Source organism: Stegodyphus dumicola, chromosome 8 (genome assembly GCF_044657685.1).
Source record: "Stegodyphus dumicola isolate Sdum_Otavi_A_Nest chromosome 8, ASM4465768v1".
Lineage (NCBI taxonomy): Eukaryota > Metazoa > Arthropoda > Arachnida > Araneae > Eresidae > Stegodyphus > Stegodyphus dumicola.
The window spans coordinates 17,606,638-17,623,689 of record NC_140775.1 but is presented as its reverse complement, the minus strand read 5'-3'; the positions used below and the strand labels follow the sequence as shown (position 1 = coordinate 17,623,689).

Here is a 17,052-nt window from a genome sequence, read left to right as displayed (position 1 = left end):
TCTGTTGATCGAAATGTGAACGCAAAGCAAATAACAAACAAATTTTTGAGACGTTGATGATAAAGAAAATTTAGAACTGAAGTCATTAACCAGAATCGAAAGACTTTTCATGAATTTTCATTTTGGTCAGCCATAACAGGGCATTAGAGGATCATAGGGTTTTTTTTTTTTTTTCATTTTAGTGCGAATAATGAATTATGACTGACATGAGATATTATTATGATTCTAAAGTAATATGCAACGTTTTTTTCCCTTTTTTGTTTGATATTATAACATTTATCTTCAATTTTCAGACATAAAAATAAAGTTTCTTAATTTGGCCTTTCTGTCCTGCTTAGTAAACTGCCCGAGCAGCCAAATGTTTGAAAGAATTTACTTAACGAAGCAGGCTGTAATGACGTACAGGATATGCATTTTTCAGGATATGGATTTTTCAGGATACGTACAGGATATGCATGTTTTTGAAAAATCATCACTTGTTGATTTGCATATATTAATCTATATTTAGTTTTACTGTCAACACTCATTTCGTCAAATTTATTATTTATGCTTTATGTAGTTTCGGGTGAAAAAGAATTTAAAGAAAAAAGGCAGGACGAATCGAATGTACAAGATATAGGAAAGAAAGTGCATAGCGTGTTAATAAATCTTTTTGAATCTTGTTTATCAGTATCTCGTAATCAGATATGTATTTGATTCAGGCCATAACAGGAATGGTAAAGTTTCCATAATTTGTAAATTGTTTCGAACGTACGATGTAAATTCACTCTGAAAAAACGATTTACATGAAATTAATGAAAAGGCTAATCTAGGAAAACTGAATGAAGAAGCATATATTATATCATATCATTTTTGAGAATGTCTAGTTGCTTTGGTATTAAGATAATTCTTCAGTAAAATACAAAAATAAATTATTATGTCCAATTGTCAGAGTTTCGTATTGCGATATGAAGATTAATGGAATTCGTTACTCGGATAATATTATTATATACGTAAACAATGGTGAGGTAACCTCTTAACGCAATTAACCGAGTTAACTCGGTACATCGAACTAAATTAATCGAACTAAAATTATTTTCTCGCACTCGTAAATACGTGCAAGAATTTTTTCCCCCAGATATGAACAGACTATAAACGGTACAGTTCTGAATTAAAATATAAAGAAAGAGGTTAAAAAAGGTTGAGTCAAAAATAAAGAATATAAATACTGGTGGGAAAAAACACTTCCTTAATTTTTATTGGTGCATTAAAAAGTGGTTAACGTTTAAAAATGCTTTTACTGCACAAATAATATTTTAGTGAATACAATGTCTTACATTGTGGAGTTTGTTAATACTACGCAATTTATTCTTTACTGTAAATTTTGTTCTTTTGTGTTTTGCTGATATGTTTTTTTTTATGATGGCAAGTCTCGTTGTAAATATTGTTATAGTCTATGTTATAAAAGACAAATTTATCATCTTGCAGATGGCAATGCAATTTTTTCAACAAAGGGAACATTTTGTTTTGTTTATTCATAGCCAATTGTCCTTTTCTTTAGCACCAGAGGTGCTATTAACCACCGGGTGCAAACACGGGGTGCACATTTGGAAGACCAATTCCTACGCATCCGTATCCCTTTTCAAATAAAAGGATGCTGCCACCAAATGTTATGCCACTTATTGTTTATAAAGAAATAATATAGCCAATATGAAAAAAATGTATGGCAACACAAATTAAAGGATGCTGTTACCAAATGTTTTCGCCATGCATTTTTTAAAAAAGTAATAAATTAAGTTTAAAAGTTTAAGGAAGTAATATATAAAGGCAACACATAGCACTCTATCGGGAATTCTAACTAAAGATATGTTTTTAAAAATATTTTATGATTCTGCTGTTGAATTTTATACAGCGTAAGTTTGCAAAAAGTGATGTTTACTGGCAACACTTAACACTGCATCGGAAATTCTAAACAAATCCTACTTTTAAAAATGTTGTGATTTTGCTGTTGAATTTTATGTGGCACAAGTGTAAAGAAAGTAATATTTAATAATAAAGTTAAAAGATAAAAAAGTGCTGTGTAGGTCATCTTGTTACGAAAACTGAACACTGATATAATGAACTGAGAAAAGGTTAGATAAAAAATATAAAAAAATATGTGGTAACATTGAATATTTTATCCGGAATTCTAAAAACACGCTGCTTCGAAAAATGTTGTGATTTTATTCCACAGTTTTATTTGAGGCCTGAAGACCAATAACCTTTTCAGTGTAAAAAATCACAATTTTTCAATACTCATGTAGGAGAAACAACTCCAAGGTCTGGATTTTATGAGAGAGATTCAAGCCATTCAGTCTGTCGCCATATGCAAAGTGTTCTTTCAGAAACCCTACAATGCTTCCTTTCCTTCTCTTGGTTAGGGAAAATTATAATTATGAGGATCAATGGGATGATTTGAGGCCTCCTAAAACCTAGGATCGTAAAACCCGGCCCTTAGATATGAGAGTATAGGCATTAATTAAGGCGTGGAAGCACTCCCCAATCCCTCGGTATCTATCTAGAAACCAAAAGTTAGTTCCTATGGTGCAAGATTTATGGGAAACTCTGAAATTAAGAAAAAGAATTATAAGTTGAATTTGCATTTGGCAGTTGAAATTTGTATAAAGTACATGTTATTACAAATTTATCATCAAACAAGGGTATAATATTGATGCATGCCTATAAATTGTAAATTGTGAAAAAAGAATTATAGTTTTTTTAAACTAAATCATATCGCAAAATCCTTATAATTTTAAACCTACAGCTTTGCAATGAATCATGGGTTTAATTTAGAATCAGAAATTTAAAACAATACGAACTGCGTACTATCGTGCCTTCTTTCTTTCTGCCCAGAGACTCTGCATGATGCTTTTTAATTACAATATTGATTTTTTTAAATATTTTGCCCGGGAAAAAGGATTTCTTCTTTCCTTTTTTTTCCTCCCTCAACGTGCCAAATTGGGAGAATTTCGGTAACTGCATATGGCCGTTTTGCCGCATGCACAAGAGCGCGGTTTATGATTATTTTAGAGCTGCCCAGACGGTATAGTGGTTCGAGAAGCCTGACTGCGATACCGAAATGCCCGAGTTCGAATTCCGGAGAACGCATGGATGTAAAATTGTCTGTCCCTTCATAGGAGTTAGCGGTGGCCGTCTATTACGTACCTCCACAATACAATGGCCACAAATTCTGAATTCAAGTGAGGAAAAAAATATTATTTAGCGTAGGCAAGACAGGAGGAAAGCGAGTTTTCTGTTTCGAGGTTAGCAATGTACTGTAGATTTAATTAAGACTGGCTTACTTTTGGATTTCTGTCAAAATTCCATATGATAATTTGTTAAAATCAAATGGAATATCTTCTCTATAAATTGGAAGCACGACTGAAAATGAAACACATGTGCTTTTTATAGACCTAATCAACAGATGTTTAGTTTGATTTTAAAAAAACTTAGCAATTGATTGATTATACACAATACTATAATGCATAAACCAAGCATAACTAATTAATGACTCTCGGTATAAATTATTTGTGAACCTTAACTGAAATGATTTCGAATTTAGACCAAAAAGTAGTGAATTTTAATTTTGTATTATCTGCATTACATTATTTTGTATGCTGCTCAATATTTAATAGTATTAATACGCAAATACTATATGAAATTTTGAGCACACATAATGCTAACTTTCATTCATTAACATAATTTAAAAAAAACTTAATGTGAAGCAGCATGCTCTTTAAGAAAATTCAAAACTAAATGCCTCCAAAGGTATGAATTCAGGCCCCTGCCAATAGCAGGTCGAAATTTTGTTGCAGAAATTTAACGGAAGATTGATTATTATGATTTATGATGCTTTTTTTATTTCCAGAGAATTTACTTCTTTTCAGACACAGTAAATATGTTTTGAAAAAACATGCCTAAATATGCTTAGATATACATTTATATTTTCTAAAAATGATAAGTAATAAATATATTCGTAAATTTACTTCAGATGCAGCAAGCAACCCGTGTAGAGCCAAAAATTTATAAACGGACGCTCCATTTCAATAAAAGAAATACTGGAAAGAGGTTTTAACAGATAAAATATATAACCCTTCTATGCAACAAAACTAATCCACAATACAAGCATTGAAACCTTGGGAAAAATACTCATTAACTTTGTATATCTTGCACATATTCTGAGAAATGCTTAAGCTGTGTGATTGATAAGATTTTTGCAATGTCATAAGTAGAATGTCTGCGTCGTAGTGGCTAAAAGTAAACAACTAATCAGGAACTAGGAAAAGGGGACTTAAGAAGATTTTGACAGCTTGAGCGTGGACTCGACTTTCCTTGAACCCTGGACATAGTGCAAATTGCGTCGACAGATACAGATCTAAATTTATATCAAACAAAAGACGATAAGAGAGATCTATCAAGAAAATTGGTACTAATAGCTTAAACTTAGTTTTCGGAAGTATAAAAAAAAAATCCGGAAGCTATACATAAGGCGAGCTCACGCCCAATTCAGAAGTTTTCAAACATGTTATTACTAAAAGTCCCCAAATTTTAATAACAAAAATCACTAAACTAATTCCACGTGTTTATTAGCTTTGAGGCGATACTATTTCAACATTTTAAAATTCTTTGCATTGTAATGAAGTAAAGTTTTCGTTTATTTTGATTTTTCAAGAGTAATAAAAATATTGGGAAATAATTTCCATGCACGTCTACGATTAAAAAATTTAAAATACCTTTAAATGTTTTTTGTAAGCAGTATATTTCGTGAATTACATGCATATATAAAATATTTTAATTTATCCACCATATTTATGTAAGGGTAGTTGTATAAAAATAAAAAGTCTGGACCTTTTCTTTGTTAGAAAAAATTTCAGAATTAAAAAAGATCCCTACGCCTCCCTTTAAAGCATGGTTTGTATACCATTTTAAGGGAAATTTTTATTTCTACCTCGAAACACACTAAAGTATAATTTTTAATATTATAAAAGAGTTTATAATCAGTTATTATTATTATTTTTTTGCTATTAGCTAAAATTTCCGTAGCATGATTTAACAATGTTGCGGTCTGCCAAAAGATTCTCTGCCACTGGCTATATATTTCTGAACCAAGTCTACCATTAATGTGTAAAAATTTCAGAAGCAAAAGTTTAGAAAATATATCATGAGCTGCTCTTTCGTTAACTGTAGATTTCCTAAGCATATTTCAATAATTTACGAATGTCTGCGTATTATAGCTACAAATTTCAGAAATAAATAATCTATCAGAGCTGGCCGTACACAGCTATAAATCTCTAGAGTATAATTATAATTTAATAATTTTTAAGAACTTGGCAATCATAGCTTTGACATTAGCCAAAATGTATTCTAATAATCTAATTTTTACAAAATCTGATTTAATAATCTATAAAATCTGCTATTAGTAGCTATAAAGTTCCAGAATACAGTTTAAAAAATTACAATAGCATTTTAACGGTCCGGCCAGTAGCTATAAGTTTCCGAAGTATACATAATAAGTTACTGAAGTTCGCCATCAGTAGCTCTGAAACAGCAGTTATTAATTTGTATTGTATAATTTAGTAGTCTACAAAAATGTGTTATCAGTAGTTCTATAATTGCCTATAAATATCCGAAGCACAGTCTGATAATTTCTAAAAGTCTCCTATCAGTAGTTAAAATATCCGATGTATAAATTAATAATCTACACGAGTCTGCCTTCAACCCTAACAATATACGTTCAGTTATCATATAGAAAATATTAGGTTTTTCGTAATAGAAGACTGTATCTCGCCAGGATTTGGACCACAGATGTCTCATTTTGCTAACTAAACGTATTAACAATTTACATGCGACAGCAAATACGCGTGCATGTGGTAATTCTTCGCACTTTTCGCCACTCAAGGGTTACTCGGGACAGACATGAGAGAAAATTAATACTATACAGGTATTAATTTTCTCTCATGCCTGTCCCGAGATAGAGCAGATATCGTTTATCAAATTTTTCGTTCAAGTACCAGTATAGAAACTACAAGGACTTTTAGAACAGGACGCATGAAAAATCAATGGTATCGTGCCCAAGATTCGAATCATAGATCTTTCACTTTCCAGACATGTTTACCCACGACAGCAGATATGGCAGTCCGCAAAAATTCCTTAAAGTGAAAATAAAAGTTCCGTAAAGAGGGGGGAAACCCTCGGACCCGTCCCCCAGGTGTGCTCTCCTCGAAAATTGGGAGTGGAACTAAGCAAAGTCTCATTGTCACCTGCAGGGTGCCCAAAGCTCTTGGAAGTGACAAGCGCAATCTTGACTCCTTGCTACGATGAATTTCGAGGGCTTGCTCTGATTTCAGACAGGCGATATCAGTCACAAACCCAATAAAAATGAAAGTTCACTTCAATTTATCAAATGATTTCAACGGCGGATTTATGAAGTGTAGGTAGGCTGAACCTTTGAAGGCATCCGAGCTTAAGACACAGAGTACGTTTAATGCTTTTTACGATTTAATTATTAATATTATAAAGGTGCCGGAAATCTTTTGCACATTGCCCGCTCTTCGGAAGATTAGAAACCATCGTAAGGGTACTCCAGCGTAAAGGTATGCGCACCCTTATGAGGATCAATTACACTCAAAAAAAAAAAAAACAAAAAAAAAAAAAAAAAAAAAAAAACAACCTTCATTAAAATTATGCATGACCACCACATACATCTTCATATTCTTTGTAAAAAAACATTTCTATTTCTTCCCCTACTTACATAACTAATAAAAAAAAGTAAATGAAAATCGGACTTGTATAAGAGTGCCCCAGCATGAAAGCATCCGCAACCTTAGGGAAGCCTTTTCCCCACCCCCAAGTTAGAAACCGAATCTTCATAAGGGTGCACACACTTTATGCCCTGCCTGCTGTACAAAGATTTCTGTCTTTTTGAAATATAAGGGTGCGGGCGGGCACCTTCATAACGAGACATCCTTATGAAGGCGACCCTAAACACGGATGATTTACTGTAATAAATTTCCTCGATGTCTTCATCATTGCACTGTGCTTGATATCCTAGTAAGTGGAAGATAGGTACGAAGATAAGTAGTTAGTTATAACAATGCTATGAGGACTATATTTGCGGGATATTATTTAAAAGAAACTGTGGCCTTTGCAAGCAGAAACAACCAACCCACGTATAAACGGTACAAAAGTAGTCTCATGCTGTAACTGATGCAGTCGGAGCCGCTTCCATCTTCGGCTTCCGCTCTTATCTTCCGCTCTTCCCACAGCATAATTCCTACATACAGAGACTGAGTCAAGATTATTTCGGATATTATGAAGTCTTTTCCATAGCTGATATATTCAGACCTTTTTATTTGCTATTTAGTTTTAGTCCGTAATCTTTTAAAATTCGCCCGCTGTATTAAAACTACTTTTTAAGTTAAGGGTAGTACTTGATTCTAGCCACAGCATTTTTGAATTATTCGACGAAGAATTGTACAGAAGCAACTAGTTTTAAATTCTAAAAAATAATTTCAACAAAATTTAACGTTAGTTTCCCATTAATTTCAAGAAAAATGGCTTAATATATTTCGAAAAAAGTAATGAACTTAAACTTCTTTTTAAAAATCTCAAGGTTTTTTCTGGAATCTTTTCACATATATGCGTGAGATATAAAATTATGAAAGAAAATTATTAACAAATTAAATTTAATTGAAACACATTTATAACATAATTGACAATAGCTCTTTAAAGCCTTTAATTTAAATTCATCCTTACTTCAAGTGTACTGTACCATTTTGCGCCATCATTTCTCTGCAGTGCGAAAGCTCTTGCTCAGTCGCACTTGCAAGGCACTTAAACCATAAAATTCAGTTTAAGAGCAATATCACAAAATAAATTTAAATTGAGCCTACCTTTAGAATTTCCGATATACAGTCTCACGCGCTGGAGATAAAAATGTTTTTTCTGTACAACGTTGCCATTGCTCGCTTTGAAATCCTTGAGTTTGTTAATCAGAAATTCGTTACAAAATATGAAATATGAAAATGCTCGATGGGTTTTAAAAGATATTAAAATCAATCTCTTTATTTTCAGTAGCAATTAATTATGCATTCTGCAATTATAAGGAATGAGAAGGAATACAATGCTAGCTTTGTAAACTGAAAAAAAAAATAGTTTAACATAATTAGAGAAAATGAGATAATACTATTTGCCTTAATCAAGATGGAAGTATGTGGTATGATTTGAGAGTATACACTGCTTTAAAAGAGAACACAGAAGCTTAAATTTAAAAATTAGAAAGGTAGGAAGTATTAACAGGCTTCAGACAGAGGAAAACATGAGAAATATGTGCTTTCGAGAGGATTTTTTAGTTTCTAATTGACGTGTTAATTACTTATAATACGATAACAAGCACTGAAAATGGCGTAACGTCTTTAGAATGTTATATCGAAAATATGACCCTTCATTAAAGTTATATCAGCTTTCATCAATTTGGACTTGTTGCTACTTTGTATGTATTATTTAAAAAAAAGCATTTAAAAGTTCATTAAACCATTTCGTTCACTTATTTCTTAGTAATCAAAAATCATTCCAACAATCGAAGTTTATAAAACCAAAAAGTAAGTAAATAAAATTGCGCCAGTTGGGTAACAAAACTCTATACAAATACAGCAACTTCAAAAGAAAGTTTAAGAATCTATGGCGCTGTGACGGAATTTCGTGACTTCAATAAATGAATGCATTTTTGCTCGTACAACGATACGTTTGCATTATCATCTTTGAGATAACGGTAGTTGCTTGGAATGAAGTCAATTTTCTTCTGGGATTAGATTAGAAATGAGTGATTTATTACTCAGTTTAACTTGATAAGTGATTGGATGACGGATCGCTTTCTTCTCATGTTTCAGAAATTGTATTAATTTTGTAAGAACTATCGCATAATCTCCTTCGCAATCTTGAGGCGTAAATAATAAATGCATCCAGCTACCAAATGGAAAATTCGAGTTAGAATATTGGCAAGGGCACAACTTAGGATGATTTAGTCACAATTTAGTCTGATTGTAGAATTTAGCCTCTCTTTCAACAGCAGCAACAGAAGCAAATCGAAAGGTTTAGAAGTTTGCAGGAAGTTAAAATTAAATGTGGGTACTATTTTATTCACCAGAAAAAATAACATCAGTAATAAGAGTTATGATTTCAGTTACATTCCGTCGGTAGAAATTTTTAGTAAGATAATTAGAAATATTAAAACTGATAAGCAATTATCTTATACAAAGCCTGATAGCCTTAAAATTACTAGCAAAATTTGCTTTTCCACTGGAAATAGTTATTGTGCATTTCAAGGAATCTAAAAAACTTGTAAGGGTACGTAAATCATATTTACTACTCATTATTATAAAAATTTCAGGAAGATTGCACAAATTAATCTTTCTTAAACTGATAGAGGAATTTGATCTATAATTGCAGTTTAAGAAACGAGCCAAATAACAGTTTTGGTCATACAACTTTGACAAAATTGGTCTACGACAATTTTGGTCCGTGACAAAATTAACATCTTAAAACATTAACTGACATCTTAAAAATAAATTCATTCATTTCTAATTTCGTCCGAGTTTTAGACGGAACATTATAGCTTTAAAATCCTACACTAAAGTTGTTTAAGAAAAGACGTCGGTTCTGTAGTGTGCAAAATAGATCCTGAAAAATTATCAGAATTATATAATTTGAACCTCATTCTCCTCGGAGTGAAAATGTCGATTTCAGAAGTCATATAAAAGCTTAGCTTCGCGAGTTACAAAAATACGAATTTTATCTCCTCTTTAAATTACAATTTGGGAATTTATATTTCTACATGGATATGCTTATTTGATATAAAATACATGTCGATTAGAAATTTACTTTACAAAACGTAACAGCCTTACCATTCTCCCGTATATTTATATACAGTGCTCAAAATTTAATGAAGACCTAGAGTAATTTTCATCATATGAAGACAGAAAATTTGTTGTTTGAAAATTTAGGCTGTGAAAAATATTTTTTTCGTTGATTTATGTCTCTCTCTCATAGGCCTATAAAACCTAAGATTCACATTTTTACTGATAAGGTCATGGATTAAAGTCTGGCTTAATTGATACATTTTAGATTGGAATCATGGCTCTATGATCAACCATTGAGGAAATATACAGTCGTGTTAAACTTTCTGATACACTGTGTATAAATATTATTTCAGACACATAAAATCTTCTATAAAAACTACCAAATAAAATTCATCGAACGTGACTATTATGTTGAATGGCGGCTAAATATTTGAAATATAAGTTTCAAGTAAGTTTACTCAGACAGATATCAAATTCTATTGAAAAACGACGGAAATGTTAGGAAAAGGTACATTAAAAGCTGAAAAGCAGTTCTTAGTAGTCTTTGTGTATTTTTTTTAATTAGGAATGTTTTGTTCTGTATTCGAGCGACTGCTTGGAAATATTTAACCAAATGAAGAAAAGCTCATGCTAGAAGCATTTTAATCGTAATGGCATTTTAAAATGTAAGCAATATGACATGCAAATAAAAGAATTTTTGGATGAATAGGTTTTTATACATGACTAGTTATACATTCCAGTTAGATTCTATTTAGTGGTCCTTTAAAGCAACTTATCTTCAATGTCTGATGATGCGTCGCCAGCACTTTTTGGCCTTTACCACATTTGCGAAATCAATATCAGAGAGCTGTACACGGAATTTAGAAAAATTCATGGAATGGAATTTCAAAACCCTTTCTCTAAAAATGATAAATATGAAATGGAAACTAATAGCGGACGGAAAGGGACATTTGAATTTGATGATTATAGTGCGTAGTTTGTTGATTACTTTTGTGTATTAGTTGATAATGAATCAGCCAGTTTAGGTTGGGTTTATATGGACACTAAGGATGGGGGAAGGGATGCCTTCTTGGAGCCTGGAGATATTTCTAAAGGAATCTGGCTCGTATTCATGCTAGACAATGGAGAAAAGCAGGAAAGCCAACCAGACAGCTAAATTGTTTGCCCTGGATCAAACTTAGGTCGAAATCTCAGCATTCATCCACTCGGGTACAGGCGGGACAAAGCTAAAAATATTATGGTCGTTTCTATTTTGATAAAACGTGATTTTCTTTGCATTTTGAAAACAATAACGTTTGTTTTTAGAAGTTAAAAAAACTCATATTAGTGAATGAACGTAAGAGGAACTTGGACATCCAGTTTATATCAGAAGTCAGACTGCGATGGCAACTAAATACTCGTATACAAGTTCCCACTTACACTCATTCACTATTTGTGAAAATTCGGAAATACGGTTTTGTTTTCTTTATTTATTTGAATATGGCAAAGCATGTTTATTTAACTGAATATGACATACTGATCTAAGGTCAAAGATCCCTTCATGAAGTGTTTTCAAAGGAAACTAGGCTCCTATTCACGTTACACATAGGGCACAGCGATGAAAATGCTCATGCTGCTAGCCCGATCGTCTGAAGTATGAAATCTAAATGCTTCTTTTTTGGGCAATATCGACTTTCTGGAAACTAAACAAGGTTTCAATCTAGTTAGCGTGAAAGCATTTCTTCCTGTACTTTAATAAAGCGAAGGTTTTTATTAGGAAAGTCACATCATTTTTGTTATACTATTCCCTCAAGAATACACTTTTTGTACAGTTACCTGAAAAATCATTCTTATTTCTAAAATGAAGAACAGAGGTACCTCGGTATACTTCTACTAAGTTCAGCTTGCTATGCGTTGTGTTTGGACGGGAAAATTTTTGACATTTGCTTGAAACGCTTGTTTGACATTTGTTTATTTTGAATTCACGTTCAATGAGTCACGATTACGTGCCTTATCCTTGCTTACTTCTTTCGAAACATTGCTACACGTGATAGTAATTATATTTATTTATTTATTTACCATCAGATGAGCAGCTGCGCCGCCTTTAAGACATTCAACTTTTATGCTCAACTGATGGAATCACCTACCAACTGTGTTGTTATATATAAAATACAACAAAACTTTAGAAATTTGATAGTTGCATAATAAAAATTAAATATAAAAAATAAATATATTAATACATAAATAGATACAATAAATAAAGATAAAAATTTAGAATTAGATTAAATGCTAAATACAATGTTGTTATATATGAAGTCAATATATATAAGACAAACTCTAATACCAGATTTGATCCCAAATAAATGAATGTCAAAATTTTGCAGAGAAGTATCATTCCAATAAAGTTCAAACAACTATGTAACAGCAATGTCTAGAATGGCCAAACAATGTTACTTCCAAAACAGCCTAAGAAGAAGGCAAAAGCAAAGTTCTTTTAATAGATTTTTAGTAAGGATCAGACCTGTGGATCATTAACCAGGTCCAACAAAGGATCTGACAGAAGAAAAGAGGCAGAAAAGAAATAAATTTGTAAAATTTCATTTATATACAGAATATATATTTCATCTCCTACATTTGTATTCGATAATGTCAAGTGTCAGAATTGTTAGATAAGATTTTTTATAAGAACAGATTATTTATTTTATCTTTATTTTTTATTGGAAATGTTCACTCAGCATACGTCCGGTTTGGTCCAAAGATCTAGATCTGGAACGGATAAATGACGTATACCGATGTACTACTGCACTTGTATTCTTTAGACACTAAAATATTTGTCTTTTAAGAAGTCTCGGTATCAGAGTCCAGTTTTTCTGGAATCTCTAATAATATGATTTGTTATCAAATAAATTGACCTGTATGTTTCTCATGATTGCATCCAATTTTCTAATAATCTGTGATATAACAAGATTAATGTTGTAGGTTTCTCTTGTTTCTGTGGATATAATAAGAGAGGATAATATGAAGACTATATTTAAATTCGTCTACATATGTTTTAGCATTTATTAACATTATATGATCGTAACTTTTATTAACATCATTTGGATTTTTTTCGTCTTTAATAAACTTTATGTAATTTGTGAGTAAGCGTTCAGTTTCAGTTAAAAATGGCTCAACAGAAATGAAGTATATTTATTAACCTACATTTTGCACAGTTTAAATAAAATAACTTTAAATTTAGTAATAAATGAATTTTATCAGGAAGGAAATGTTTTTACTTTCTCTTATTGTAAATAAACATTAGATATTATACCTGAACAAATCAAAAGCGTAAAAACGCCTAACTACGAAATAATAATACATAGCACTATTTTTATATCAAAATCTAGAAATAAATTATTCGTTGATTGTATAATTTTATTTATAGTCTTTCAGCAAAAAGACTAAAGGGAAAAAATATGTTTTAAAATATCATCGATTTAAGCATTTAAACATGCGAGTCATGGCGGAGAAGATGTAGGTCAGCGAACAGTAAGAGGTCCCAAGGACGTCCTTGTTCCGGACAACCACCTAGTTTTTGGCAGACGTAATAAGTTGAGTAAGTAATAACGTCTGATAGAAACCACATCGCTAAATGTAAATAGCTTAGGTATACAGAACCGTAGTTTAGTTTAAATTAAGTTATAGGCGAATACATGATATGTAAGAATAAGAGATATTCATGCTATGGCATGTTTGTTGTTTGGTACATGGATTACCAGAATTCTTCGACTTATATTAAATTATCACTTTAGAGACACGATTTTCATGCATAAAGTTTCCTTTCCATACTCATATATGCAATTGATTTTTAAACTACGTAAATATTTCAAAAGTCTCTTACGCATACATAACTAATTAAGCACTGGATTAATTATATTCTTTCTTAAAGCTCCTTTTTTCGCCCTTAATACAAATATTTACGAAACTGAGTTGATACTTTATTTCTGAGTAATCACCAATCACAATGACTGATACAAATTTTACGCTGCATTTCTTACTTCAAAATTTACCAGACATGTCTATAATAACGTTTTGTCTTTTAGTAGCGAAATCTATAATGAGAGACTTTATTTGAGCTGTATGGATTTGTAGTGATTATTGGTGTTTTTTCGGGAAGAGAGGAAGCGTCAATAATCAACTGTGCCCTTGCCAGGATTCAAACAATGAATCTTCTATCAGATCGGATGTTAGCATCTTATCTCTGCTCGATATTTACACCATAATAATAGTAGAGAAAGTAGCATGTAATAGTTTCTTACTTCATTTACCATATAAGCGAGACTGGGAAGAAGTACGAGACCAAGTTGACTTCATACAAGTTGAAAGATTTATCGTCCACCACATTTTAGTTCAGAAGCCACTATAGAGACTATTAGACTTATCGGAACAAGAAACGCGAACTATCTATGGTGCCTTCGCCGGGATTGCAACTACGGATCTTCCAATCGCTAGCTTATCGTCCTAACCAATAACATCACCAGAGCGCTCATGGGTAAAGGCGATAATTCTTTACAGACTAATTTGGGCATAAATATGAAATTTGGTTTACTTTATTTAATTATGGCAACGTATGCTAGGGTTATTTACCCTAAGGTGAGGGCCATCCTGATAGGCCTTCTATGCGCAACTGGATAGTATTAACGTTAACTGGATAGTATTAACGTTGGATCCAATAGAAGCATTCAAAAAGCGAATGTTATAATTACCAATATCACTTCGCTGTGGCCGAGTGCCACATTTTTAATCTTCTAGACAAGAATTCAGCATTCCATGTTTAGCATTCACCAATGTCAATTATTAGAATATTTTTGACCTCTTTAGACTAGCTTATGTTTAAAATGATTATTTAAACACGTAAATTATTTCGGCAGTTCCTCAAACATTGTTTATTACCAAATTATTATCAAATTAGTAAATAAAGTACACAGTTAAAACTTCAGAAGCTTCAAGCTTAATATTCAGGAGTTTTAATTATATACTTCATTTAGTAAATTTCATCTGTAGCTTCTTAACAAATATAGGCGTGTTTTTAAAAGCTATATTCTTGAAATTGTTTTTTGGTAAGTGCAGATCTGAAGCATGTTTTCCCCTTAATATTAAGTAAAAGATTTTTTCCCTTCTTCTTTTTCTTCTTGGGATTAGAGAATTATTCGAGAAAATTGATTATTTATACCATTTCTAGGAATATGATGTAAACAGTTGCGTCGAAAGGAATTTTTCTTTATCTTCCGAGCACTCTTCCTCCAATACTAAAGAAAATATGTTTTGAATCTCTAAGATTTTTAACAAGTAATATTTCTGTATTCAAATGTTCCTGTCCCCGCCTCGCTTGCTCTACATTGTTTTTTTTTTTTTTTTCATTCGTTCTGTTATTTATTATAAGTTATTTCACTGAGCTTCGGAAACAGAAATTAAAGAAAAATTACAAAACTGAAACTATGTAAATTACCACCGCCTTTAATAAAAAGAAACTACAGATTAGAAAGCTAAGAGTTGAATTTATAAACTTTCTTATTACATTTCATATTTAATTTTAATTAAGATTCAGTTTCATTATTTGGGAACAAGATCGTATCTCAAAACCTTCCCAATAAAATAAACCCTTTTCTTGAAAAATGAATCCTTAATATTAATTCAGAAGATTTCTAAACAACTGAAGTTAGGATACAAGAAATTCAGATCTAGTCTTACATTAATTTTTAATATTTTAGTCAATCGGCTAATTACAGTTACAGTTTGGTTGCTTGAAATGTTAAGGTTTTATTATACTGAGAAGATCTGCTTCGGTAGATGAGAAATGTTCTATGATTTGGAAGCTTATAACAGCCGCCTAGCAACAGAAATTAAAGTAAAATGTACCATTTGATGTTTCCGATTAAATTTCAAGGAAAAGTTTAAATATTTTCACTTTCTTAATTTTGTTTACAGTCGAAACAACCGGAAAACGTACATAGAATAGGTAAAATAATGGTAACTAATTTTAAATTGAATCAAATTATTAAAATATATCTAGAAATATAAGGGTATAGACATCAATAGCATTTATTACACTCCAGTTTATACACGAGTATGCATTATAATTTCTATTATTTTTCCGGTTTATGCAAAACCATTTCATCTCTGTATAAATTTTTCAGAAGCCCATTTTAGTATTTACCAATTTTAACAAATTAGGCGACTCAACCTAGAAGCGTAATTAATTTTATCCAGTACCATATTTTAACAATTTATTGCAAATGAAGTGAAAATTTGAATGGATTTGAAATGGATGAAAATTAATTATGCAGAATCTTTGGGCTATAATAATCAACCATCATATTCTTAGAAATCTTTCACCAAATATTTGACTTCAGAAATGAGACACATGTTCTTGTAAGATTTTCAGCAAAGTATACTGTATTCATACTGGTATCGAATAATAAATGATCATTACGAATTTTAGAGTAACGGAAAATCCGAAAACTCTGCGGAGTCATTTAGACTAGAATCAATTCATCGAAACACAGAAATATTGGAAAATATTTAAGAAACGTTTTGGGTTTTCAGTTTCGTAAATTCGGTACTTCCAGAAGGAAAAGACTCAAATATTTGCTGTTCAGTTCGTACTAATATTTTCTCAGATCAATGATAGCATCTTATACATCATAACAAAAATGTAAAACAAACAAACACAGATCGCGGCACTCAAAAATTTCGATAAGATATACGAAATGTTTATTTACCTTCATAATGGCCTTCGATTCAACGTCTGGAGGCACTAGAAAACACGCAACAAGCGCCAAAATAATTACTATTTCTACGGATCCCATTTTCGTTCTTTACAAATTCTACCAATTCTTTTTTTTTCACTCGACTCCTGAATGTTCGTTTATTCCAATGGCAAGTTACCGCCAGTTTTTATACTCAGCATTTTGTTTATTTTTTTCAAATGAGTAGAGTCGATGTACAATGTCATGGTAACGGGAAGACGCGGAACACTGCGCGTGGATTGCCCTTTCTCTCGCCAATCCGTCGCCAAAGAGTTTCTCCGTTTTCTGGCAGAAAAAAATCTGTAAATCACTTTCGCGGATGATGAGTTGAACGAAGGGAGCAACAGCTGTGATAGGAGATGATGTCTTATTATTTGAGAATTGTTTTTATCTACAACCGTACGTAATTT

At 31.7% G+C, this 17,052-nt stretch overlaps 1 protein-coding gene across 5 annotated transcripts in view; it reads right to left on the bottom strand.

The window, feature by feature from the left end:
• LOC118186780 (uncharacterized) overlaps window positions 1–16,831 on the bottom strand; it is a 58,595-nt gene extending 41,764 nt beyond the window's left edge. For 2 of the 5 annotated variants that reach the window (XM_035356937.1, XM_085821609.1), the window contains exon 1: window positions 12,199–12,264. In XM_035356937.1, coding sequence (XP_035212828.1) covers window positions 12,199–12,249 — 51 coding nt within the window. In that variant the 5' untranslated portion in view covers window positions 12,250–12,264. Of the gene's footprint in view, window positions 1–12,198; window positions 12,265–14,152; window positions 14,180–16,615 lie in introns of those variants that run through there. The other 3 variants (XM_035356926.2, XM_035356932.2, XM_035356945.1) reach the window with 3 other exon arrangements.
• Window positions 16,832–17,052: the final 221 nt, after the last annotated feature.